The following is a 27,737-nucleotide window of genomic DNA, read 5'->3' on the forward strand; positions in this document are numbered from 1 at the left end:
TGCACACACGTGCAACGCGTGCAGTGCACACTCACACACACACAAGGTTGTCAGGGCCAGTTTAGGAGCCAAATAAAGATACTGTTCTCCTGCCTGCATAATCAATCACACCTTCCTCTGAACCCTAAACGGTACCTTCCTGTCTGATCAGATTCATCAGACTTGATACCGGCTGCTTATAGGGATGTTTCAGCCTGGGAAGACGGGTTTACTACACCGAGGGAGGAAACAAGAACCTGTTTCTACGTCTGAAGGTAGTTCCTAAAGTAGAGTCCTGAGCTATTTCCCCAGTAGGAGTGGCGAGCCTTGTGGGGGGACTTGGGCAGCGGGGCGGGCGGCAGTTACCCAGAGACACATGCCTGCGTCACAGCCCTCATGCCGCTCCTTCCTCCCTCTTGGACACACGTGGCCTTGGCTGTTCACTGCTCTCCCACATGGGCACATGACTTCCCCAAGCAGACTAGACACTCGAGGTCACAAGCTGCCTAGGAATTCGGCATCGTCCCCCCAGGGTGCCCAGCACGCTGTGGGGTGGCCGGAATCCATCAGCGGCCCCAGGGCAGTGACCACTGAGGGACCTTGGGCTAGCAGCCCAATGACCAAGGCAGAACCCAAAAGGGCCCCACTGACCAATACCCCGGCAGCTCTCTGGAGCTGCCACACGATCTGCCTTCGCTGAAGCAACGCACGTCAGGAGTTCAGAGCTTTGGGGGAATTTATTGAGAGTGGCTTTCAGGCACCAAGAGGATGCTGAACTTTACTCCATCACTGGCAGGTGTCCCGGCTGGTGGTCCCTTGACGGCCACTAGTCAGTAGGCCAGACTGCAACGACCACAATAGCCACGAGCAGCAACAAAATCACCATTATCATCCCTGAAAAACAGAAGCATACGAGACCCCCTATAAGGATTCACACCAGACGAGCATCACCCATCCTGTGAAGTATCTTCCGAGAGACAGTGGACGCAGTTCTCCAGGGAGCCCCGGTGTGGGCGGGGGGGGGGGGGGGGTTGTCAGCGGCCTCTGGTTTTGCAGGCTGGAGGCTGCGGAAGGGAGGGGCTCCAGGGACACCGGACCGTTACCATCTCGCCACCTCGAGAGCTGTGCCGGAAAAGTGCCCGCGCTCCTGACCTGCTGGGGCCTCCCCACTCAGCCCCTCGCTCCGGCTTCTGTGCGCAGCTCGGCCCCGTTTTCTGTTTGCATTGATGAGGCCTTGATAAAGCAAAGGGCTTGGTGTTTATGAAGAAATACTGATTCTAGAATCCATTTTCTCCCCTATCCACATGGCTTTAGCTTTCCTTCTTGAGCCCATGATACTTGTCACCCCTCTGTAAAAAATTCTGAGAGAGACTTTTTCTTTAAATTTTTTTATATTAACATTTTCTAGTTTTACTTCCTCAACTTCTTGGCTGGGGACCACGAAGGAGAGCATCAGCCCTCCCGGCCAGTCTGCTCCCCGTGTCCAGCTCTGCTCACCAAGCCCGCCCCGTCTCCCCCAGCTGACGCGGCTGGACTCACCACGCCCATCCCTGCAACGCTGATGAAGAGGGAGGGCCCAGGAGGACTCGGCCCCTTCGCCCGACGCGCTCACCGCCTTCCACGCTGACTTCCCTGGTGGGTAATGAGTGCTTCCTACACCCCGGAGGCCAGCATGGTGGTGGCGTATCAGACACAGGGCCCGGCCGCGACGGAGCAAGCGCTCGTAAATGAAGGCCCCGAGAGGGAATTGAGCAGCAGATGAGGTGAAGCACGTGAAAATGCTCGCCAGATAACAGGGGGGTCAGGGTCACGTGGCTGTCTGGCCACCAGGACTGCCCAGCTCAGGCTGAGGAGATGTTTTGGGAGAGGTCAGGGTCCCAAGAGTTCAGCAGCTTATTCTCTTACAGGAAGCCATTAACACATTACTGATCTTATTGGCTACCAGACAACCCCTGGCCACGTCAGGCTTCTAGAGCTTAAGAGCCACATGTGGCCAATGGCTACCCTATCAGACAACAGAGACAATAGAGAACATCTCCATCTTCATAGAAAGTTCTGCTGGACGGAATAGACATAGCGTGTGGAGTTCTGATTATTTTATTTACTGCTGCATCCCCAGCTTTCTACAACAGTGCCTGGTGTGGAGACTTAATACACAATTGTTGAATAAATGAATGAATAGCCGCTCAAGGTGTTTTCGACACTCACGCCACACTTGGACAGCTCCCCACATTGGGAATTCTGCTTTCCCTTCTTCTTGAGTCAGTTTTGTTAAATTATATTTTTCTGGGAAATTGCCCATTTTTTCTGAGTGTCCAAAAGTACTGGTATGAGATTGTTCATTATATTCTCCTATAATTTAAACACTATGCTGTATATCTCAGTCCTTTTTATTTCTCACACCACCTGTTCGTGCATCCATTTTTTTTCTCTAGCCTTGCCACAAGTGTGCCTCTTTTTTTAAAAAAATTTATTTTGGGCTGCATTGGGTCTTCATTGCTGCACGTGGGCTTTTCTCTAGTTGTGGCGAGCGGGGGCTACTCTTCATCACGGTGCTCAGGCTTCTCATTGCAGTGGCTTCTCCTGTTGCAGAGCACGGGCTCTAGGCGTGTGGGCTTCAGTAGTTGTGGCATGCAGGCTCAGTAGTTGTGGCGCATGGGCTCCACGGCATGTGGGATCTTCCCGGACCAGGGCTCAAACCCATGTCCCCTGCATTGGCAGGCGGATTCTTAACCACTGCACCACCAGGGAAGTCCCTTGTGGTCTGTTTTATATAACCCATGAGCTAAGAGTGGTTTTTTGTATTTTTAACGGGTTGTCAAAAAAGAAAGAGGAGATGTGTCACACTGGGGTCCGCAAAGCCTAACGCATTTACTGGCTGGCCTTTCACAGAATCTGCCGACCCTGCTCTATGTCACTGTGGCCAAGGATGGCCTCACTTAGGTGCTGGTCTCTGGCTCTCCCTCCATTTCTTTCATCTGGGGATTTCCTTTCTTCCTTGTAAATTCAGCCATCCGTTAACACTCTAGGGGGTGTTGTAATATTTCTCTAGCATTTCAAGACGCTTGTAGTAAGCGGGCGGGTGTGTGTGGCTGTTGAATGAACATTCCCTCACAGTCCACCTTCTTGCCAGAGCCAGAAGAACACATCTTCTCATTCATTTCTGCCTCCAGAAACATCTTCAGGTTGACCAAAGGCTCCACCTGGGCAGGAATCCCACTGCTTCTTGGCTGGGGGAAAGGTTTATATTGTGCAACCTTTCTCCTTAAAAAACAGTGGAAACGAGGGAAGCAGACCGACCGACGTGAAGCGTCAGGGGCAACTGCTGGCCCTCCGGAGCCCAGGCTTACCCTAAAGACAAGGGGGAGGACTGCGTTTCTGAGGAAGGGGGAGAAGACGGGCTGAGTGGTGGCTCAGGAAGAAGTCCTGCCGCCGCCGCTCAGCCAGGATTGGGGCTGGGAGGGCGCGTGGGGCTGAGAGGCTGCCTGTGCGGCCCGGCTTCTGGACCAAGGCTACGATGGCCCAAGGGGAGGCCCATATGAGTGGCCCTGAATTTTCAAATCAGGGAGATTATGAGAAAAGCAGGACAAAGAAATCAAGAGCAGTAACTGGCTGGGAAGGAGAAACCATACATTGGGTTTGAGTTTCTACGCATGGAGCCTGCGGTCCGACGGAAGCAGCCTCAGGCGTCACAGTCACCACCGTCTCCCGCTTGGGTCACTGCAAGCACTGACCAGCCGCTCCCTTTACCCAGTCCTTTCCCCGCAATTGAGCTGGAATGGACATCAGATCAGGTTGCTTCCTGGCTCAAAACTGTCCAACGGCTTAAAATCCCCGCTCCTCATGGCATTTGAAGGCCCTGTGTCATCTGCCCCCTGCTACCCCTGAAGCCACACGGTGTCCAGCGCTCGGGCCATCCTGACTTCGGTTCCTCCAACGTGCCCTGCACCCTCCTGCCTCCCGGCCTGGACCCGTGCTGTCTTTCCTGCCCCTCTTAGTCTAATCTCTGTTCATCCTCCAAAACTCAGCATCAGTTTCCCATCGTCCAGGAACTCCTTCGTGACCTGCAACGGACCGTGTTCCTTCTGTCTCTGCAGTGACCCTTCTTAAACCACGATTTGGGTCCTCAGTCAGTTACTATCTGCATCCGCCGCTGGCATGTGAGCGTCTACGGCAGGGACTGTGTTCACCACCACGTCCCCTGTGCCTGGAGCAGAGCCTGGCACACGAAAGAGGCACGAGACATTGTTTTTGCTATAAACGAATAAATGCATTGAGTATCTGGAAGGAACATGAGGAACCCACGGGAAGGACACAGAAGAGGCAGGCAACAGGGAGAGGGGAGCTAGGAAAATGCGTCGAGGGGTCCAAGAGAAACTTCAAAAGATGGTCAATCCCAATTACAAACCCTGCAGAGACCCCAGGGGGACGGGGAGAAGCTCCCGGGCTTCGGAGACGGTTCACAGCGCGGCGTGGGCAGAGAGAGGGTGGAGGCCTATCGGAACCATCGTCAGTACGGTGATCCCTCTTTCAGCTGCTGATTATTCTACCACAGACACCGTGAGTCCTACAAATGGTGCCACAGGAAAGGTACGACGGGGTCCACAAGACCTGTGAAAAATGAAACGCACTTCACCTGCTGACACCAGAGACTGTAACTTGATACTATGTGATAAACTGGTTTCTTGTCCAAAGATGAAAAGTGGGACTTTGAGATCAACGACAAGTAAGACTGACATTTCAAACCCTTTCAGAGCAAACAGGGGTCCTCTGGGTAGGAGGTTTCCAGCAGGCTTAAGTAAACTGGGGTGCGCCCAGGGTCAACTGAGGAAGTCATTCTGAGGAGGCAGGTGACAGGGATAAGCCAAAGCCAACTGCAGCCTTGTGGATTCTTCTGGGTCAAAGAGTAGATGTTTCCATACCTTATCACTGCAATGCTTTCTCTTTAAGAACTTGGGCTCTTCTGGAATGTGAACACAGCTCTGGCACCTTCCCTGAATGGAGTCTCTCCCCTCTGAGGGATGCTTCAGAAAGAGAAAGCAAGGGTCTTTTCAAGGCCAGGGAGAGCTAAGCCACGGCGTGCGGAGACTATTCAAAGTGGGCCGGGTTGCCTTCCTTGCTCGAGTCTCCGCAACAGGTAATTCTTGCCTCTGTTTTTTTATGAGGAAGCTGAGGTTCTAGAAAGCTAACTCTCTTACCTAATGCCCCACAGCTGGTGAGAGGAAGAGCTGGGATTGGAATCCAGGTGGGACGGACCCCTCGGGCCACGCTCTTACCCTTTCTTACCCCTGGGGCCCGTCTCGGGGGGGATCCTGATTCCCGACACAGCGTGGGGTTTATCAGAGAGAGAGAGGCCCAGGTGTCTTTGGGCTGGAAAACTGAGATAAAGAGTTTCTTCTTTATTTTTCCTTTTCCCATTTCTTTCCTTCTTCCTTTGGGCAACTTTTTATAGCGGGAAAATTGAAACAAATACAAGAGGAGACGGGAGAGTCTAAGGAACTGTGATGAACTCTCATCACTCAGCTTTAACAGGGGTCGGTTCGTGGCCGATCTGGTTTCATCTGTACCCTCACCCGCTCCCTGTCCCTGGTGTATTTTTTGGAAGCAACTCCCACACACGTTTCATCTACAGATACTTCAGTAAGTATCACCAAAAGGCATCATCAGAAAATCCACCACACCACCACCACGCAAAACACAGAGGGGTTGCTATTCCTTAAAGACAGAGGCAGGGAAGAGCCCCCAACACTTCAGATATAGGAAGGTGGTTCCAGCTTAGAGGATGAGGGAGACCAAGCCACCGATGGCCACTGGCCACAGGAAGAACAGGCAAAGCATTCCGTCGCGTGTGACAGAGAGAATTTCTTTCTCTTGCCTCAGAGTAGGGCTTAAACCTCAGGGGGTCTAGTCATCCATCCACCCCCCCACCACCCCGGCTAAGGAAATGTTGGACATTTCAGACCCAGGAAAGACAGTGGAACTTCTGGGAACCTACCAACCTCTGAAACAATGAATGCTCTCTGCCCCCAAACCCAGCACACAAACACCTGGCGAGGCTGCGGACGCCGGCAGCCTTCCTGCACACGTCACTCAGCTCTGCGCGGGGCCTGCTGGCACCTGGCAGGGCAGATTTTCCCTTCCAATCCCCAAGTGCCCCTTTCAGGGGCAGGCCTGGGATGCCAGAGTTCCAAGAGTGGAAAAAAACCGTCCGTTTCCTTTGGTCAGTTTACCAGACGAGTATTACTCAACCACTTATAATATTTACAAGTCCAGCTCATGGCAATTACCAAAAGATGTAAGAAAAACTCCTTTGCAAACGGGGAAAGGATGTGAAACACGGTCTCTCAGGGACAGTGTTGTGTTTGCTGAAGATTGTTCATCGGGATTCATGGTCCATATTTTTTCCAGTGAAACACTGGAAACCAGCAGATTAGCGAGGCTGTGACGCCAACACGGCTGCCACAGCGGAGCGTGGGTAACGGCTCCTAGTGCTCGCTGACGAGGAGGAGGGGGAGGAGGGAGGGTATGGGGTCTGGCTTGTCTTTAGAGAGTGGGAGCAGGCCTCTGTATTGGCCAGGTTGCCCCTTAGGAAACTGCAGGAAAACTTCAGCGATCAGCATGGTGGGAGAGCAGGGGGGAAGGAGGGGAGAGCAGGGGGGAGGGAGGGGAGAGGAGTGGGGGATGGAGGGGAGAGGAAGGGGGATGGAGGGGAGAGGAGTGGGGGAGGGAGGGGAGGAAGAGGGAGGGAGAGGAGAGGAGAGCAGGGGGGATGGAGGGGCGAGGTGGCAGGAGGGAGGGGGATACAAAGGCCAGTTTTATCGAAGCCTTTTTGTCTGGTTTTTGCTCATCACAAGGAAAGCCGTACTGGCTGCCAGCTGTGGTTGGTTGTTCGGAACCAAACTGTATATTCTCCTGTTGTCTGCTTTGTTCTTCACACTGGAAGGATAAGGGCCCACAAACAGCTCTCATGCAGCCTCTAAAGATCCACAGAGGACACTTATGAAAGACTCCTGGAGCTGTTTTTTCCCCCAGTTGTGCCCATCAATAGGTGACATTTGCTTATGTATTAACCAGTGGGTTCTCACTGATCAAACAGAGTTTTTTGCAGCAGGCTCCTGAGTTGAGGGGGGGAATAGCAGAAGAAAAGACAAAACTGGAATATTGGTTTTCAAAAGTTCATGTAAATGTTCCCTTTAATCCCGTTACTAGGCAAATAAGCTAAGAAAAGAGTAGAGGCCGCGCAGAGACGGTGAACATATTGACATTCTGATTTTCAGATTGAAGGGCTGAAGAATGGCAGTTCCCCTTGAGCTCACCCCTCGGCCCACACCTGCCCGCTCGGGAGCTGTGTTTGCGTCTAGTCGGCCGTGGGGCGCGGGCACGAGCCGCCTTCCTCCAGCCCACCTGGCGACTCGGGCTGGGCTGGGGGCCTGGGTTTGCACAGGCACAGTGCGGAGACCAGCCTCTGTTCTCTCCCTGCTCGTGAATCTATTTCACACCACAGTTCCACATTTGAATTTTCCCCAAACTGTGCTTTCATCAAAACACTGTGCAAGAGTCATCTCTGATTTGCTGAGTCTGGTTTTTTTCTTATCTGGCACTCAACCCATCCCGCCAGGCTCTCCTTTCTCCGCTGGTGGGTAAACCTTCCTCTGCGGCTCCAAGCGGGCCTCCCCCATCCCCTCAACAGACCTTCCATCCATCCTCCTCACCCTCCTGCCCCCTCTGCTTGCACCCTCATCCCTTTCTCACCCCACCCCAGGGCGGGGTCCACTTCCTCCACAGAGACCTCTCCACCCACAGAGACCTTGCCTCCCACAGAGACCTCGCCTCCCTGGGGTCAGAGAGGCGCTCACAGCCGGGCCACTGCTCTCCAATGACTGGCCTCCATCTTTCAATTCTTATCTTACTTATTCACGCTTCTTTCCTTAGGTCATAGGATCTCCAAAAGCAGGCACCGTGCAGTCTGATGTGGCTGAAGGGGCACTGGTTTGGGGACTCAGGGAGACCTGACTTCAAACATGTCCACTTTCTGGCTATGAAACGTTGGGAAAGTTCCTTAACTCTGAGTTCGGTTCCACCATCTGTAGAACAAGGCTAAAAATATCAACTTCCTAAGCTTGTTGCGAGGATTCAATAAAATGAAGTATATAAAACTTCTAGATTGTAACTGGCACTCCATAAATGGCGGCTGTGATTACAGTGATCTTGGCTCCTTGTATAACCCACGGCCCACGGCCTTGTGTGCGTCAGACGAGCAAGCCGGCCTCCTGGCTTAACAACAGAAATAAAATGCCATTCGTTCCAGAAGAGAAGCAGAAACAGGGGAATGCCTGGGTGGCATTTAGTCGAGAACCAGCCCAATTCTAGCCGAGGCCCGGGGGCGATGACGGGCATCCAGGAAAGGTGGGACGCGAGTATCTGGCAGCATCTGTGTCGGTTATTAGCCACGGGAAGGGCAGCTGTGCCGGGCGAAACACTGGCTGTGGGCACCAGGCGAGAGAAGCCATGGGAAAGTGAAATGTGAAAGGCCTTTGAGGAAGGGCAGGGCAAGGGTGTGCGCTGAGGACGGGGCTGCCGGCAGCAGAGGGAGACGGTGAAAGCAAACCCAAAGGGGGACCTAGAGGGTGTGCAGGGGGCCCAAGGGAGCTCCAAAGATGTGCCCGGCATCGGGACACATCCTGCCATGCGGGGGGATGGGTGGAGCGGGACTCGGGGGCCGGGGAGCCTGGGCACTCTAGCTGCGATGGCACAAATGATGATAATGACGATGAAAATGACAGCATGGCAAGAAGTACAGAAGTCAGAGCTCCCGTTCTGCCACAGGGCACACGTGCTCTGAAAGTTTCAGAGTGCTCAGATCCCCATATTATTCTCACCATCGGGCAATGAGCTGGTAGAACAACGATTTCCCCCAGTTTCTGGGTGAGAAAGTCGGGGCTCAGAGGCGAATGAGAGCCCGTGAGGGCGGGAGCAGCCGCAGGACCGGCGGGGATGCAGCATCAGGCTGGGAGGAGGCAACCCGCGGGCCCTCGGAGGTCCTGCCGCGTGAGCGGGAAGGCCAGGGCTTGGGACCCAGCAGTGACGGCACAACCCCTCAGAGAAATACATCAGAAGGCAAAGAACATGCCTAGGATGTGCCTATGTTCTGGTTCTGACCGAAAAAGAAAACTGGAATTACACAGATCTTAACTCTCCCGCGGCTTTATGTCACGCCAACGGAACGTGTCTGTGACGGCGTGTGTGTCTCTGCCTTTCGACAAGGTCACAGCCTAGGCACGCAGCGCAGGGCACGGGGAGGACTTGCCGACCCCAGCCCGGCCCCTTGCTGGCCTGTGCGAGCTGGCTGCTCAGTGCCTCTGTGTTCCACGTCCACAGGGCCGACACACGTGTCCCCAGGCTGCGGGAGGGTTACGTGACGTTCCCCGGCCAAGGGCCTGGCACACACGGGTGCTGACACTGGCTCCATTCTGGAAAGTGCCAGCTTCCTGAGGGTGAGAGCTGGGGTCTTCTCCGAAATGAGTTTTTGGAGGGATGAACCTGGTGCCCCTGAGTGTGTCTGGGCTGGATTTGTGCTGAGGTGACGTGGGAAGGGGAGAGGCACCCTCCTGACGCTGGCATCTCACCCCTGTCCTCTGAAGGCCCAGGCCCCGCGGGGAGCGCTCACCCCAGGTCCCGGGTGGGCACCCCATTTCAATGCGGACAGGAGGTCCTGCTTTGTGTAAATAGAAAAACTCGACAAGAAGCAACTCTGGAGAGTAGGGAGCTGACTGGGGAGAGGAGAGAGCGGTGCAGAGACACATCTGGGGCCCAGAGGCAGCGCGGTTCTCAGCAGGAAGCAGGAAGCAGGGAGGGTGACCCGAGAGGAGGGGTGGGGAGAGGGAAAGAGGACTTGCTTAGAAACAGGAAATTAAAAGGAATTAGGACTGCAAGAGACAGGGCAGAGGAGCCGGATGGAGGCCTGGCGAAAGGCGGGCTCCCGGGGTCTGGGCTCCAGGAATGAGGGCCTTGCTGGGCGTCAGGTGGCCCTGTCACAGCCATGGGAGCAATGAGGCTGACACTCGGCTCACGGAGACCCAGCGTGAGGACCTGAGAGCTCATCCCACTGGCCCGGGGCAAATCAGGTCCCAACGGAGGGGTCAGACTTGCTGGTCAAGTGCCCTGGCCGAGGGCACTGCCCAAGCGAGTTAGATTTACCCACACCAGAGCCAAACTCAACACACTACTGAGTCCTTATTGCGGGTCAGGTCCGACAGGTCAAAGATACACGTCATCTCTTTACGGGTCTCCCGGTCTCATGAGAAAGGCAGAAAATCCGACCCATCCCTGCCTCCCCAAAACAAAACTAAAAACCCCCGCAGAAGACACCGTTCCCTGGAGGGAGTGTGTAAAAACTCAGCCATTACTGTTGCTTCCTGCACAGAAAGTGCTGGCGAGTTTCTAGGCCCCATCTTTGTTCTTAAAGTGTTATTCATTTCCCGTCCCTGAAATAAGTTCAGCCCGGCAATTACCATAATTCAACAACAGGATTCAACTGTAAATAGATAATCCTTCGTATCAGCAATCCAAAGCAGCTTATTATGAGTTGTCAAGTCAATAATTTAATGCCAATTTTCCGGCGCATCAACATTTGCTAAGCAATACCCCCTCTCACTGTGCTGCGCTGTTACCCCTGGGAATGTGAACCTGGCTAGGGTCTGGCAGATATTCAAGCGTCTCTGAAAAGACAGTCAGGAGCTCGGTTATGGATACCTTGTTTTGACAATTCCCTCTTGCTGAAGTATCAGAAGATTTCTGGATGGCTCCAGTCAGGCTATGGATTCACCATTGCAAACCCCTTCGTTTGGGCCCTATGGATTGGGAACCATCACCTGGCATCAATTAGGGACAACGGGCAAGGCGGCAGGAAGGCGCTGCTGCTGAAGTTCTAACTCAGGTAGAGAAAGGCAGGGAGGGACGGCCGTCAGGAGAACGCTTTCTCAATACATCAAATGCTTACCCATCTGCTGTGTTTTGTTTAAAGCAATTCATTTGACCAAGATGCAAAGGCTACTTGCTGGTAGATCTGAACTGAGTGTCTGAGTCTCAGACCTCAAAGGAAAGTATTATTGGCAGGGGAGGAAGCAGTGGCCATGTCTGTTCAACTTGCTCCTATGGACACAGCTGGTGGGTCTAGCGGTGGAGCCAGTGAAGTGAACCAGGCTTTCTTCTCCAGGAATTTTGTGATTTTGGACTGACAGAGTTGGGGTTCAGCCACAGTCAAGGGGACGCTCCAGAGGGGTACTCTACCAACTCCGGCTGGAAGGTCCCAGGCCTGCCCATCTTCCGACTCTTCCTGAGACTTGGTTGGCCCCATCATCCCTTAGATTCTTGCAAGTAACCCAACGTCATTCAAATAAATTACATGTTCTTCAACCTAAACGAGCCAGAGTCATTTCCTCTTACTTGTAACCAAGATCTTTCAGTAAAGACACCATCAGCAAAAACAACTATTCGTCTCTAATTATTTGTAAAAGTATCAGAGTCACACGAGAACAATTTCGCCTTACTGGTTGAGCGTTGAAAGGACGGTGCAAAGGCATAGGCTCCTGGGAGCCTACCATCTTGGGCTGCATCTAGCACCTTACTCTGAATGGGCCGAGGTCCCACTTGAAACAGCGGTCACCGTTAAGAGACCTTCTCAGAGACCAAACTCTTCTCTTTCACAGTCCCATATCCTATTATCTTGCAAGTATTCTCTGATTTGCTAGAGATGTCCTGAGGAATCAAAGTGAAGAAAAGCTGTCCTCAAGTTCTCGGGCAAGAGGTATTTAGAGCCAAGGTCAGGGCAGGAGAGCCCCCGCTGTAAACAAGGCTAACAAGAACACCGTGGATGGGGTGAACTAGGTGTTCAGAGCCTCCCCCTTGGGGACCCCTCCTCCCCAGACACACCGTGTAGGGCCCATGGGCCGTCTGGATCCAGCAGGTCCCAGGCGAGCACACATTGTTCCTGCCACCACAGTCCTAACAAGAGCCACCTGTGCCACCATTAGTGTTGCTGGGCATGTGTATCCTTTATACACATTACACATGGAGCCGCTCCATCAGTGTTTCATCCGCAAATGAAACAGATGGTCCCTACTCCCAGTGTGGTTAGGAAAGCAGAAACAATGCCGATGTCCTCTGGGTTCTCTCTCTCGGCTTCTGATTTATTTAACAAACATTGGTGAACATGTGCAGGGTACCAGGCACTGGGGATACAGCAATGAACAAAACAGAAATTCCTGCCTTCATTGAGTTGCTATTTGTGTGTGTGTGTGTGTGTGTGTGTGTGTGAGAGAGAGAGAGTGAGTGAGTGTGTGTGCGTGTGTGTGTGTGTCGGGGGCGCAGCAGGTAAAGACAGACAAAACCCCAGAGCTAGAAGGGGTTAAGTGCTATAAAGAGGAACACAGCCCCATCCCTTCCTACTGTACAGGCCAAGGGGGAGCTCAAAGGCATACTCTCCTCTCCTTCAGCTTCCAGGAGCACATGAGGGAGGGGGTACTAATACTTTCCAGAAACCGGCCATCCCACGGTGGGATCTGGAAACATATTGCGGGTGAGATTAAGGTGCCTTCCTACATGGCATCAGGAAACTGCCATCCTTGAATGTTAATAATATGTAAGCTTAGAAATAACACATGACGAGAGTTTGCTGGAATGAAGGGTGATGTAATGACAAGTGGAAACAGAAAGGGGACTTATTGTGGAGTGTAGAAAAGGCGAGCTGGAGAGGAAGGACTTGCCAGGGCAGGGGGACCCTGGCCAGCGTGCTCTGTCACTGCTTGGTCTGCGGGCAAGTGTGGTCCGGGTGACGAGGCAGCGCGCTGCTGCCTGGGTGGCCACGCGTCCTCGAGGGGCCGGTTTTGACAACTCCACGCCCCAGTGGAAAGTGTGCTTCTTAAACAGAGGGCTGCTGCCTTGACCAGGGGCCCTCTCACTTTCCAGAGCGCTGGCCACCGGCTGGGGGCTGAAGTCGAGAGGAAGCCAGGGGGTGGTGGTAGGAATCGGACGACAGAGTAGACACAGGATGTTACCCAGAGTTTGGGAGGAGCCGGTTAAATCCATCTCGGCTGACGTGGGGATGGCTAGCGCTGTTCCTGGTGTTTTGGGTGGAGAGTCACTCTGTGTCCTGGAGGCCGTTATCGGCCCCCTGCCTAGTCTCAGCATTCCTTTGGCCCCCAAGGTGACAGGGACTATATATAACCAAGAGCCACAGTGGGGAGGGCAGAAGGAAGATGACTGCTAAGAGCTGTGGCAGAAAAGAAAAATAAGGGCTGAGGAGAGCAGCCAGACGTGGTCCTTTCGCTTGAAGAGCCGAGTCTTTTACCAGAGAACCAGAACATATGTCCTGGTTCCTCAGTTTGGCTGTGAAGCCTGTCCCCAACATCGAGGCAGAAAAACGAGCCCTACTGTGATCTGACGGTCACCCCTGCTTTCAAGTGATCACCGTTAAGTGATCGTAAGCTCTCTGTTCCACTACCCCCCCAGCACTGTGCGTGTCACTTCCCAGTGGTGCAGCTAAGGGACGGAAGACGTGTGTGTACATGCGTGTGCTGAACACACGCTTTCCCTCCTTGGGAGGCCACAGAATATAACAGCCAGAGCCGCACGTGGGCAGAGATGCCAGATGGCTTGCGTTCAAATCGCAGCTCTGTCACTTGGGGAAGGAACCCAATTCTCTGAGCCTGGAATCAGAAGAATGCTAACCCTGAGCTCCCCAAGTTGTCATGGAGACGCAACAAGGTAAAAACGCTTAGTGCTAGCATGCGACCTGGCCCACAGCATGTTCTCAACTGACGCTGGCTGCTGTTGTCACCTACTGGAGACTGGCTTTGCTACAAACGTGGCACTCACGGTCCTCAACCTTCGGATAGGAGGCACTCTGACCTGCCCCGTCCGTGACGCCTGAAGCCTCCAGTGCTGCCCACACCCCCCCACCAATGCACGCCACCAACACGCAGGAGAAAGGGGCCTCCGAGGGGTATGTGGCCAACCACCTGCCCTCAGGCATGACCACTCAGGGAGACCCAGATACGGCTCCCACACTGTTCTTGAAAATCTTCTCTATGTCACTCTTCAGAGAATCTACAGATTTTGAAATTTACGCTCATGCAAAATTCTCCAACAGCGTGTATGCCCTATATGCACAAACATAAAAATACACTTATTAACAAATAATAGATTAATAGCTCTTCAATAAAATGTAGCTCATATTTGCTCTATCAGAAGGGATGTGCGATTTCTACCCAGAGTGCCCCAATGGGCTCCTCTTTCAGCTTCGGGACGTGAAATTAATGAATTATCGCTGCAGTGAGATGCTTGGCTGCAGGGATGGAGTGAAAACTATCCAGCACCCTGGTCAGCTGCTAGCTTCCCATTAGTAGAAGGAGAGTTGTGAGCCCACAGGCATCGCCAAGATGGGTGGGGTAAGGACCACAAAGACTTGGAAGCCACTCTGCACTGGGTCATGGAAAAGGGCCTCTTCCCCAAAGCAGCCGCGGGCATGCAGTTCAATGTAGGAAATACCCAGGACCGGTCAGGATGCAGAGCTCACACACCCAAGGCACGGTCTCACCATAGGACTCTTCACTCTGTGAAGGTGCCCTTCCCGCCGTCTTGGGGACCCCCGCAACGACGCCCCCTCCACCCAGGACTGTTCTCTAACATTCTTCACGACCAAGACATCCTTCTAAGAACAGTGTATCGTCCGAGGATCCATAAAACTTGACCTTCACAGATGGAAGGGGCCGTCTCAGTAGTGCCAACTGTCAGTGAGGCAGGAAACCATGGGTTCCTACGTGAACACGTGGGGTGGACGCTGGTGCCCTCCAAGCCCCTATGCAGCTCTGACAGGTGCCCAGGGTCAACGAGGTCACCAATGAGCTGACTGAAGAAAGAAAAAACAAAAACGGGCGGGACTTCCTTGGTGGTGCAGTAGTTAAGAATCTGCCTGGCAAAGCAGGGGACACAGGTTCGAGCCCTGGTCCGGGAAGATCCCACATGCTGCAGAGCAACTAAGCCCGTGAGCCACAACTACTGAGCCTGCGCTCTAGAGCCCGCGAGCCACAACTACTGAGCCCACGTGCCACAACTACTAAGACTACTAGTAGTTGTGGCAACTACTGCCCGTGCTCTGCAACAAGAGAAGCCACCGCAGTGAGAAGCCTGTGCACCGCAGCGAAGAGTAGCCCCCGCTCGCCGCAACTAGAGAAAGCCCGCACGCAGCAACACAGCCCAATGCAGCCAAAAATAAAGAAAAGATCCTACTTCTCAAAAAACAAACAAATGGGCAAGATCCCCAGCCATACGTTCTAGAAAACGGTCAGCCTAAAAACTGTTGAGCAAGGATTCTATTGGCAAGAAGAATGAACAGAAGTATCTGAGGCCCGAGGCTTCATGGCGGCAGAGCTCAAAGACCGGGAACCAGCTGATCTGAAGGACCGGCCTGCAGGGGTGGCCTACAACACGTGGCCCGAGGCCCTTCCAAGGATGAGGCAACCCAGGAGCCCGGGAATCCAGGTGGAAGTCCTTGCCTTCTTTCTTCCTCTGAAGGTGGTCAGTGTGTAAGGGGCTTAAAGAGACCACAAAACTGCAGTCACAGGAAGGCACCCTGATGGCCACGGAGTGTCATGAGCCTGTTCCAGCCGGTGCCGGGTGTTCGCCTCTCACACCCTGTCCACAAACACACAGGGTGTCTGCCTTTCAGTTGTGTGTTGTGAGCGCGGATGATAAAAGGTGTTTGAGGACAATACTGAAATGATGTCATTAACTTCTCCTTCTCCACTCTTCTGAAAAAAAGTAGAATAGGCCATTCAAAATGTCGGATTTGGCTTTGAAATATTTGTTGGCTTGCATGCAACATGGTCTGTCAGATACTTCAGAAATCATTTCAAAGCAAAATAAAAAAGTGGAATTCTGACACATTCCCAAAGAAACGATCCAGTTTTCCCACCCTGGCCTCTCACTCAACATGCTGCCCTCTCTCACACCTCCGCGCCTTGGCAGGGACTGTTTGCATTGCTTCGGAGCCCTCCGCCGCCTTCTACGCCGCCGGCACCCCGACACCGGTGCTGGGCCTCAGCTCAAAACCATCCCCTCCCCCAGGGACACCATCTCTCCCGCGCCCAAGGCGGTCTGTGGACCGCTTTTCCTGGGCGGCTCCTGCATATTGAACACGTGCCTTAGAGAAATTGACTTAATAGTTGGGGAAATTAACAACTGATTGGGTTCAGGGTTTACCTTTCTGATGGTCTGAAATGCTTTGAGAGGACAGATCCTGTGTTTCCATGTCTGTGTCCCCAGCATGCTATCCACGGATGCCCAGGACAGATGTCATTTAATACGTGCTCGACACGTACATATTTTTGTTTTGGTTGAGTGGATAGCACCTCATTGTTTAGATTCAAATACTGCTTGGTATTTTAAGAGTCAGTAGTATGGATTTCAAATGCATTTTTATTTGGTGGTAGCTAATGCGGACATTTTAGCAGCTACAACAGTACTTGGCATATAGTAAGTGATCAACGTGTGTTGAAAAGAAATGAGTGAATGAATGCATGAGAGAGTAGAAACTCAATAAAACAGGCTATTATAAAATACTGGTTCTAAAGAACTGCAAGGGGGTACAAGTAAAGTAAGTACAGTTGGTACTGCCAAACTCAAAAATCAATATATTGCCCATTAGTGGTCAGTGATCTGAATATAAACTTCTAGGAGAGAATATATCCTATACTTACCTTTCAAGTAAATGAATAGAGTTACGTTTTGGTGAAATGTTGGGATTTTACCAGATGCTCATGGGTTTCTTTCTAACACTGATGATTTAGACTCAACTTTCAGCCAAGTGGACCCTCTCTGTTTCACAATGAACAACCCCAGATCACATTTCCTTCATTCCCTGGAACTTTTATTCGGCTGCCATTTGTAGATATTCCTGCAAAAGTTATTACCAAAAACTACCTAACGCTGGAAATGCTACGTTTATGTTTAGAGCAGTGCTACTCATGGCATCATCGCAGGAGTGTCACCCGAGAGCTGGTTAGAAACGCGATTTCAGGGGCCCCACCTTGCGTCTACTGAGTCCGGGTCTCTCGTGGGGGGCCCGGGAAGCTGGATGTGAACAAGCCCCGCACGTGATTCTTCCGGCGCTCACATTTGAAACCACTGGCTTAGAGATCAGGATTAAAAGCTCGCTGGCAGTTCTCCGCACCACAAAATCAAGTATCATCTGTTAACAGCACAGGAAGAGCCATGGCTTTCTCTGGGTACCGCAGAGATGATGGGTCGGGGTGCCCAGCTGACGACACACCGCCCCGTGAAGAAGGGGAGCAGCCGCCTGGGATGTATTTGACACACCAGTCCCACTTGCCCCCAGTCCCACACCAGTATTACTCGGCCTCCTTTCCTCTTGACAGAGAGCGCCACGTTCTGAGATCTGTGGGACCACGCCTGGAGTGGCCCAAAGACGGCCTTGCTCAGAATAGAGAGCAACTCAAAGAACCATCTCACTGGTTTGCCAGACTTTTCTATCTAGAATCAGGTTGACCCAGATGGCGTTAGCTGCTAAGGAGCTTTGACCCTCCTTCTTCCTCGCAGAAGCCTGAGGAAAGGCCCAAGAGAGGAAGAAGAGCCCGGTGTGATTTCAGCTTCACGCGTGATCACTGGATGCCAATGGGCCAATGCGACATTTATTTCCCGTGTGCGGGTGGGGTCCTGACCTCGGATAACATTTGTATTTCTAGTGGACCCGAAGGACAGAGGTTCAAGATGCTCAAGCACTGGGTGCTGATTCAGTCAAAGGAGGCACTTTCTCAGGCGCACACAGCTGCCCCATCCTGGAGGGCGCCCCAAAGCCAGGATGCTGGGGGAGCTACTTATAAAGCACGGTGGCTCTCTGTTAGCAGCCCCCTTCGAGAAGTGCGGGCGAGGAAATGCGGGGGGGATGTCTAATGATTAGTTCCTTATGGTCCTGGCATTCTTGAGGAATATTCTTTACACCCGCTGGAACAGTTCTGCATTCTTGATTGCCGGGCTGCAATATACGAGCCTTCCCTTCAGAGCGCTGTCTTTTATGGACACACCAACACGGCCTCGGAACAAGATTTGCCCTCCCCCCCCCTCCTCACGCCCCTCCTTCCCCACGGCCACGCTCTCCACGCCATCCCCTGTGCTCTAAGAATGCAATAAACATTTCAGCACGATCTTTTCAATCCACATTATTTATAATATTCTGACCATCCACTGAGCCTGGCTAGAAGGCGAAGTAATAAATCAAACTTAACAACAACAAAAAAAGGGAGGGGGAAAAAAATCACCCTTTGGCTAGGCTAAGGCCTGAGACATTTCATTCCCCGAAGGGTTTAGTTATGTTAGGAAAAGTGAGATGGGGATGAGACTCCAGGTTTAGAATGACACGGAGTCAGGAACTCGAATCTATAGGCATAATCATAACTGTGTAGAAATCTCAAACAAACTTACCTCTCGGGGCATCATGAGGATAAACGAGATACGTGGGAAGCACTCTAGAGCACCCTGAATAAAGGCAGCTGGAGCCCAGCTACCCTTTCTGGGTCCAAAAGGTCATCTTCTTGGAACGGAGAGGCTAGCAGCCCCCCTTCTCTCCTGAGCTCCAGTCTCTGCTAATCAGCGTCCCCTCTACAGGTTCGGGGGTGGGGGTGGTGCTTGATGTGGGGCTGGGGACAGGGCCCGGGCAGGCAGTGAGATTAAGGCGGCCGGGCCACTGGGTCCGGCTCCGGTGGCCACCCTCCGTGTGACCCTTCCTCCCGCCAGTGAGGACCACACCGGGCCACACACAGCCAGAGGTCTCCCTAAGGACTACGCTGTTCCTGCCTCGCTGTTCCTGCCTCTGGGGGTGGAGTGGCGGAACTTGTCCCGAGGCCACACAGCGTGGCGCTAGGCAGGTTTACACAGTCTGACTTTCTCCTCACAGAGACAGACTTTGGCTCAAGAGCTCGATGATGATTTCAAGTTTTATCTAAACAAATGCGGAGGCCGCCAGAGGCTGTTGGCTAGTTGCGTAATTGGCCTGAGGCCTTTCTGCTTTGGCGAGGCCCCGTTCATCCCGCAGCTCACGATGGAGACCCTCAGCGGCTCAGCCTCGCCACGGAGCCACTGGGGGTTCACGTGGCTGGACCTCAAGGCGGCCTGTGTGTCGTCTGGCAGCCTCTGCCATCTGCTCCAAGCGGTCCCTTTGGACAGTTCTCTGGATACGAGATGCTGTTCTTCTGTTCCTGCTGAATTCGGGTACCGAAAGTTAGAGTAAATGAACCACAACCCACACGCTCATCATCACGGCCTCACGTTGGCTCTGGGGAAGCGACCGTGAGTGGCTGCTCGTGAGACACTTGTACGAGAAAGTCGGGCAAGAGAGTAACTCTTCTCATTAATATTGTCAAACTTGCCAACTGATCTCACTTTGCCACTCTACCATTTTGCATTTCAGCCTCACTGGGTTTTGTTATAGGACAGAAATGCCTTCCTGTTCAGACGTGTCACACCTGCCCGCTGGACTGAATGACGTTAAGGTCTCGACCAATATGTTAGAAGGGATCTGACAACAGCTTTGCTTTGTTCATCACTTCTACCAGTAAGTGTCCAAAGGAAAACAAAAACAAATTGATGCATGAGATCCATATTGTTCAAAGTCCTCTAAAGCACAACAATTTATCTATAAGGTCCCTAGGTCAGGAACCACCAAAACCTTCATTACTTGACTGTTACAGTCAATGGGCTGTTTACAACGTCCATTTCTTCAGCTTCTGGTGATCAGACATCCTCTTTACTCCAGTGTGTCAGGACGGCATGGTTGACCCAGATGCCCGGGGTCTCTTCGTCAGTACAGCCCCCTCTCACTGCAGGCATCTGGGGGGACCTCTTTCCCTCAGCTCTGACGTCCTGGGCTGAACTCCTCCCCTGTCACTCCTCAACAAAGGCCTGGCCCCATGACGCCGGGACCCGCCACTGCCCTCTGCCTACTCTTTTTTTTTTTTTTTTAAATAAATTTATTTATTTTTCATTTATTTATTTTTGGCTGCATTGGGTCTTCATTGCAGTGCACGGGCTTCTTGTTGCAGAGCACAGGCTCTAGATGCACGGGCTTCCGTAGTTGTGGCACACGGGCTCAGTAGTTGTGGAGCACGGGTTTAGTTGCTCCACGGCATGTGGGATCTTCCTGGACCAGTGATTGAACCCGTGTCCCCTGCATTGGTAGGTGGATTCTTAACCACTGCACCACCAGGCCTCCTCCTTTAGTGCCCTCTCCCTGGTCACTGTGCCTTGCCCACCCTTCCCCGTTTATGTGCCCTATCTCCTTGTATTTACCCACGGTGTCAGTGACACGGAAGGAACGGTTAAGCCCATGGCTTTAGAGCCACACTGCTTGGGTTCAAATCCTGGCCACTCCACTTCCCATCTGTGTGATTATGGGCAAGCTACTTCACCTGTCTGGGTCTCACCCGTAAAATGAGATTCAAAGTAGTATATATAATGCCCTGGGAATAGTATCTGTAACACAGTAAGTACATGATAAACATTCACTTTTTCTTTGATTGTGGATTTACCAGACAAGTTTCCTGGTGTGCCTAGACCCCTTCAAATGGGATCTGTTTAGACCAAAGCTCTGGTGGAAGGGTGGCCCAAGTCAGCTGTGTATACCCCATGATCCCACACATCAAACCACGGTGGCATGGGCATACAGAGAGGTCAGCCAACTCACCGGCTGGCCAGCAGCCCCCTAACCCATTTTAGCCCAGCACATGAAGCTGAGTTGGGAAACAGGTTCTTTTCTCTGGAGCTACACTAGGAAATCAGGAGCAATACAGGCTCCCCCGGTCTGCCTTTCTTCCTAACAATAGTAACCCAGGTCCTTATGATAAACTCACCTGGATTTATTATTGTGATAATGTGAGTGATTCTGTTTTTTTCCCCCAACGAAAAGATCTCCCAAAGAACAAAAGTTTGAATTACTATATACTGATATCTCATGCTAAAGATATATGCACTTTAAACAAAGGACAGAGTTTGACTAAAGGAATACATTTCTAGTTGCAACATTTTGGGTCACCAGCAAGATGGCTGGAAGACTTTCTGTCCCTTTTGAAATTAGACTTTTTAGGCCATCAGTGAGATATATCTAAGACATGAACAAAATTGGTTTTCATCAGAGTCACCTTTTAACATCCACCCCCATTTCAAATCCAGATTCTCAGGGTCTGCAGGTACAATCAGGACCAAAGTCTTTGTGACTTAAAGTGAGTGAAGAGCAAACTCTTTTCTGGTTAACTTCCTTGTCACTCTGGAGAATATCCCTAACCACTATTTCTCAAATGAGAAATCGCGGAGTTTTCTGGAGGGAAGGAAGAGCTGGTGTGGGTCAGCGAGGGCAGGACTTAACGTGGCTCATCACTGGGTCTCGGCTGAGCAAAGAGAGGAGAAGCCAGTCATCCTCGCTCCATCGCGAACCTACACGGTACCGGATACCACGGCAGATGCTGGGAATACAACAACGGTCAAGATGGACGTGATACCTCGCGCCGCCGAACTTACGTGCTAATGGAGGAGACAGATCCAAATGATCGCACAATGAGACAATTACAAATCATGGATAAGTGCTAAGGAAACAAACAAACAAGGTGCTAGGATCAGAACTGCTTTACTGGAGCGCCTCCTTCTGGTGACCTAAAAGTTATGGATTCAGTCTTAAGAAAAATTGGGCAAAGACCATTCCAGTTGGAGGGAGCAGTGAGCACAGAGCACTCGGCGATTTCACAGAGTGGAAAGAGAGCCGCAGTAGCTAGACTGGCCAATGAGAAGGAGAGAAATCAAGATGAGTTTAGTGAGAGAGCCAAGAGCTAAGTTCTGTAGGGCCTTGGGGGTCATGGCAAGGGGCTGGATTTTATAGGAGAGCCACTGATGGGTTTAAGCAGGGAGCAGTGATATGTCATTTATGTTACACCACTGTGTGGAGACTGGAAGGGAGGGTCCAGTCTCCAGGGACAAGTAAAGCCAACACGTCCTTTTCGAGAGAACTATCACAGCACCCAGGCAATAGGGTGAGGGGGAACGGGGTGGCGGCAGTGGAGACGGAGGGGTTGGAGATATACTTTAGAACAGAATTATCAGGGCTTCCTTCTTGATGAGAAAGGGGGCTGGGGTGGCACAAGGAGAGGAAACAAGATTTCTACTTGAATAACTGGGTCAGTGGTGTCATTTACTGAAACAGAGAAAACTGGGGTGGGGTTGGTTCTAGATACACTGCAGAGTGGTTTGAACTGAGATACCAAATAAGCAGTTGGACCTGGAGCTCAGAAGATGGTCTTGGTCGGCGAGGCAGCGATGATTACAGGGTGAGAGGCCAGAGGGAGGCTGAGGGAGGAAAGATCCTGGGAGGGGCAGGGCAGGGCAGCAGCCGCAGGAGGGGGTTAGGACGGGTGGGGTGGGGAGGGGGCTCCGGGTTTAGGGACTTCTCAGACGAGGGCCGAGGGCTGGAGAAGGGGGACCGGAGGGGAAGTCTGGCTCTGCCTCGATCTGATGAGGACGGAGCGGCAGTCGCCACGGAGAGCATCGGCTGAGGGTCTACCGTGTGCCAGCACCCTGCTCACCGTCTTCTGTACAACACGCAAAGCCCCGTAACAACCCTGTGAACCGATATTATCGTGACGACAATGCTGATGGTGACGGAACCCGAAGCTTGGAAAGGTGAAGCAATTTATAGGCTTCAAGGTTCTTGGGTGTTGGGCCTTGGGCATGAACCCGGGTTTGACTATCCAATGGTCATGGTCAAGTCTGCAATAGGGTTAAGACTGTAGAGAAGTACAGAAAGACCTAAGAATACCGATGACACAACTTCCACACCATCTTCTCTGCTTCCACAGCCAGGTGCCCGGTTCAAGACTAACCTACCGTGGGACTTCCCTGGCAGTCCAGTGGTTAGGACTCTGCGTTCTCATTGATGAAGGCCCGGGGTTCGATCCCTGGTCAGGGAACTAAGATGCCACAAGCCGTGCTGTACGGGGGCGGGGGGGGGGGCGGGAAAAAAAAAAGACTAGCCTACCGTGGATGCCTTGCTGTCTCCCCCGCTCCAGAACTACCCAGGGTCAACAGTCGCCCTTTACTGCCCAAGTCAACCCTCCTCTTAACTGAATTCAAAGCCTAACCACATATATTCCTTGATTTCCCTTCAAGAACTAAAGGAGACAAAATTATCACTTGCAGAAAATGAGAACACCTAACCTGCAAATAACTAAACAGCCAACAGAAAACCTATATGAACTAAAGGAAAGAGGCCGGCTAACAAACAGACTGATGCCAACCCTTTCTTAATGAAGCAGTCACAATCAAGCAGAAAACACAATGAAAAAAGCTGGTTAATAACTAAGCTAATAAACAGAGAACAAAGAAATCAGTAAAAATGGACAGGATTGATATTTTGAAAATGCCATAATATTGAGGGGACATAAAAGGAAAATTCGAATAAAAAGAGAGCCATAATCGTATCCCTGGATGGGAAGATTCCACGCCGTGTGCATGTCCCTTCTCTCCAAATCAATATAAACATTTAATTCAGTTACAATGAAAACAGCAACAGACGTCTCAGGAACCTGCCAAATTATTGCGAGGCCTACCAGGACTATCCCTATTTTGCAGATAAGGAAACCAGGGCTTAGAGAGGTGAAGAGAGAGGGGAAGAAATGAACTATGTCTAAGGCAATCAGTGTGGAGGCACAAACAATCATCACCCGACATTTGCTGTTGCAGAGCTGTGTGTGTGTGTGCGCTCACGCATGTGCAGGAGATGAGGAAAGATTAGGTCACAGAGGGCCCTGAGTGTCGTCACGAGGAATCCGGGCAACGGAGAGTCTGCGAAAGGTTTCCTTGGAGAGAAGTGGTGGTGAAGCGGAAGAGTTGGTAAAAGCAAATTCACATTTTTCCAAAGTGCGCCCTGGCTTCAGTGTGGAGGGTGGGTTGGGAGGGAGACAGGGAGATGGGTCAGGAAGCAACTGGAGGGATCCAGAGGATGCGAGGCAGCTGCAGGAAATGTGCATGGCTTTTCCGCAGAGACTCAGGAGGCAGAATCGACAGGGACGGGCATCAGACTGGATGCAGGGGGGCGGGAGGGAAGAGCCAGGAACGACTCCTGAGGATTTGGCTGGAAAAACTGAGCACTTGGTGGTCTTGCTCATCAAATTAGAAAAGAGAGAAAGAAGAGCGGGGCTGGAGAAGATCACGAGCCTGGTTCTGGACATCTTGGGTATTATTTCAAGCAAGTTTTGACAGCATAATATTTGCTTTTCTTCCACTGGGATTAGACAAAACTTGTCTGTTGGACTCGCCAGTCATTGGGGAAAATTTCCTATTTTGGTGGGGGGTTTGGAGGCAGACCGACAATCTACTTTAAGGATCGCAAATATGAAGCAGATACAGTCTGTTGGAGCAATTGTTACAGTGGTAAGAAAGGCTCAGGTATGGGTCTAGCAGAGATGGCTGGTAGAGCTCCACCCCCTTCCCCTGGCAAAGCCCTCTATGGGGTCCCGCCCACACTCGCATCAGAAACTAAGCCCCATGCTGCTTCCCCCTTTTCTCCCCTCTACCCCAAGACTCCCAGACATTTATTGTACGTTTTTGTACATTTAAGAATATTTCGGTTGGTACTTGATGATATTTTCTCACTATAATTCCTCCTCTTTGACATCCTAGGCTACACACATTCATTCCATTACATTCCTTCAAACATTACATTGTTTTAAAGCCTGGTAAGAAAGTTTTCAACAGGAAAGCATGTAACTGGAAGCTATCCTTTTTTTTAATTAATGAAAGTGTCTCCAGGTGTCTGTTTTATTAACATAACGATCCACCACATTTCCCTGATCCTTAGACTTAGCTGTTGATCAGAGTGTGAAGAAAGGTCAGCCGAGGGCTTACCCAGTGGCGCAGTGGTTAAGAATCCACCTGCCAATGCAGGGGACACGGGTTCGAACCCTGGTCCGGGAAGATCCCACATGCCACGGAGCAACTAAGCCCGTGTGCCACAACTACTGAGCCTGCGCTCTAGAGCCCGCGAGCCACAACTACTGAAGCCTGCGTGCCTAGAGCCCGTGCTCCGCAACAAGAGAAGCCACCGCAATGAGAAGCCCGCGCACTGCAACAAAGAGTAGCCCCCGCTCGCCACAACTAGAGAAAGCCCGTGTGCAGCAACGAAGACCCAACGCAGCCAAAAATAAAATAAATTTATAAAAAAAAAAAAACAAAAAAACAGGAGGAAAGGTCAGCCAGAGGAAAGCTGTTTTCTCCATTCCACATGCCTCTGGCCAACTTCTCTGGCCAAGAAGAGCAGAGCTGAGATCCCCTGGCTCACCTGTGGCAGCCTACCCAGGTAAACGAGAGATTCGGAGAGGAAATAGCCGGGCAAGAGCTGAATTTGCAAATTCGAATACATGAAATGAGAAAGTAGCTTTATGGAGATGAATTTGTCTTTCTTTACCCAAATAAAGAACTGCATGTACTTAAGGGATGTCTAAGACACCAATCAGCACAGGCTGAAGCAAGAGAGCTTAGGTGCTTGATGTAGAAACTAGTTAGGGGTGTCAGGGGATAAGGTAGTCCAGGAAATCAGACAGGTATCCTCAATAGGGAAAAAGGGGTGCAGTTAGACCCCCAAATGGAACGTGACCCCAGGTGATAAGCATCTGAGAGAATGTATTTTATGAAGCTCACATGACTGCCTGTAGTAACGTCTAAACCCGCTGCCATCAAATAATATCTTTTACTCTGACAAGAAGTTGTGGATAATGAGAAATGACTTTTCTTAAATGAAGGAGGTTTTTTCCTTTCGATCAATAGTCAACCTTCTGTGTTTGAAACAGAATTCTCAGAGTTTTCATTTCATGGTGTTAAAGTGTAAACGCAAGAAAAGTATTCACCAGACCAGCTTCAAATGTAGAGCTTTTACAATGAATAGAATATACGCTTTTCACTTCCTAAGCTTCAACTGTACTCATCTTTTAAAATTAAAAACGATGTTCTTAAGCAACTAGATGTTTCCCACAACTTCTGTCTGTAGGGGTTACGGTTCCTTTTATTTTCTGGAATTATTTTATTAATCCAACACAGAATTATTATCATCTATTCAGCAAAGTCTGATGGAAACTGTAACCTGAAGAGCATTCAAGGATTTTTCTTTTGAAGCGGAAAGCCAGCAATTACCGCACTGGAGAAGGCTATTTTACTATGGTGCATTTCCTCAGGAGAGAAAATGATTTTTGAGACTACTGAAGCCTTTTTTAGGCTAGTAACACCTGTACACAATCTTTCTAGACAACAATAAGACTTTTCTGAGGTTTCGTGTCATGACCATTTAATTTAATAGCTCTGAGAGTTTAAACAGGACACTAATACCTCAGTTAACTGGCACGATTGGTGAACTGGGGATTCCAGTTAACTTAGTTTTTCCATCAACTAATAGTAACCCCTTTATCCAATGAAATTTCCTCGGCAGGACACAGGAGATCTGGACATCTCTCTTCAGGTATATACAATTCTGTGTTTTGTCTCTCAGTTTTACATTTTTTTAAAAGAAAAATCAGCATTTTGCCACCCATAAATCTTCAAATTAATAATCAACCACATGTCAGAGGCCTCACACACACAAAAAAGGTTAACTGTGATAGTATTAGCTAAAGAAAATACACTTAGAAGCTCACGGTTTACATATTGATGAAGTCGAAGACATCAGAAGATACGAGAGACGACAGGTATAGAAAAATTTTTTTCCTTTAAAAGCATCAAAAGCGATGCTTGCTTTTGAAGAATCATGGCAAACGAAACGTACTTTTTGAAATAATTAGTGAAAAGAAAATAAATTTAAAGTTGCCCCTAATCTTTTAACCAGGAGAATAAGGACTGATTTTAGATCCTGACTTCAACTTAGCAGAATTAGAAAGCTCCAGAAGTTCTTAGAAATGGGACGGGTAAAAGTAACTTATGAACATTTCTGATGTGACTTGCCTGGGGCCCAAAGACCCTGGGTCGTCCTCAGTCTTTCGCTGGTTTTGTTTTGAATTTTCTTTTTTTTTTTTTTCTGCACTGCATGGCTTGCAGGGTCTTAGTTTCCCAACCAGGGACTGAACCCAGACCTGGCAATGAAAGTACTGAGTCCTAACCACTGGACCGCCAGGGAATTCCCCGTGCTGGTTTTATGTTTTAATTAACAGATGCAGAGTCTTTCAAAGGCACGGATGGGGCTTGGTTTCTTCCCTCTGATGGTTTCCAGCAGGCAACTTTGGCCTTAGGATTTGAAGTTTTCTGGAATACTAGGTTCCGCTCTCCCTGCTTCCCAGGCCCCACCCCCCTGGCGATCCTGATTCAGTGGTTCTGGGATGGGGCCCAGGAATTTGTATTTTTAGTAAGAGCATCATGTGACCCTTATCATCAAGGAAAACTGGAAAATATGGCCCTGGATAATAGGATTTGCCTAAGAACCGGGGTGGAGGTCGTTGGAGCTGGGAGGGATAAGCAGGTTCCCAGGCCCCAGGATCCGGAGAGCCAGCCAGGTTCAGGAAAGCCTGGGGTTGGACTCAGAAATCTGCATTTTTAATGAGCGCCTCAGGCAACATCTGGTCAACAGAAACATCTCTCTGGTTGCTGATAAGTTGCCAAACTTGACTCTGGATGGACATAAAACAACCAGAAATAGGAGACACCAAAGTCACGATTCAAAGGGA

The 27,737-nt window shown here is 50.9% G+C and overlaps 1 protein-coding gene across 2 annotated transcripts in view; it reads right to left on the minus strand.

The window, feature by feature from the left end:
• Positions 1–697: 697 nt before the first annotated feature.
• Positions 698–27,737, minus strand: part of STX8 (syntaxin 8) — a 241,661-nt gene continuing 214,621 nt past the window's right edge. Inside the window, exon 8 of one of the 2 annotated variants that reach the window (XM_068531463.1) lies at positions 698–873. In XM_068531463.1, coding sequence (XP_068387564.1) covers positions 806–873 — 68 coding nt within the window. In that variant the 3' untranslated portion in view covers positions 698–805. Of the gene's footprint in view, positions 874–4,242; positions 4,591–27,737 lie in introns of those variants that run through there. The other variant, XM_068531464.1, reaches the window with a different exon arrangement.

The sequence above is a fragment of the Eschrichtius robustus genome, chromosome 20 (genome assembly GCF_028021215.1).
Source record: "Eschrichtius robustus isolate mEscRob2 chromosome 20, mEscRob2.pri, whole genome shotgun sequence".
Taxonomy (NCBI): domain Eukaryota; kingdom Metazoa; phylum Chordata; class Mammalia; order Artiodactyla; family Eschrichtiidae; genus Eschrichtius; species Eschrichtius robustus.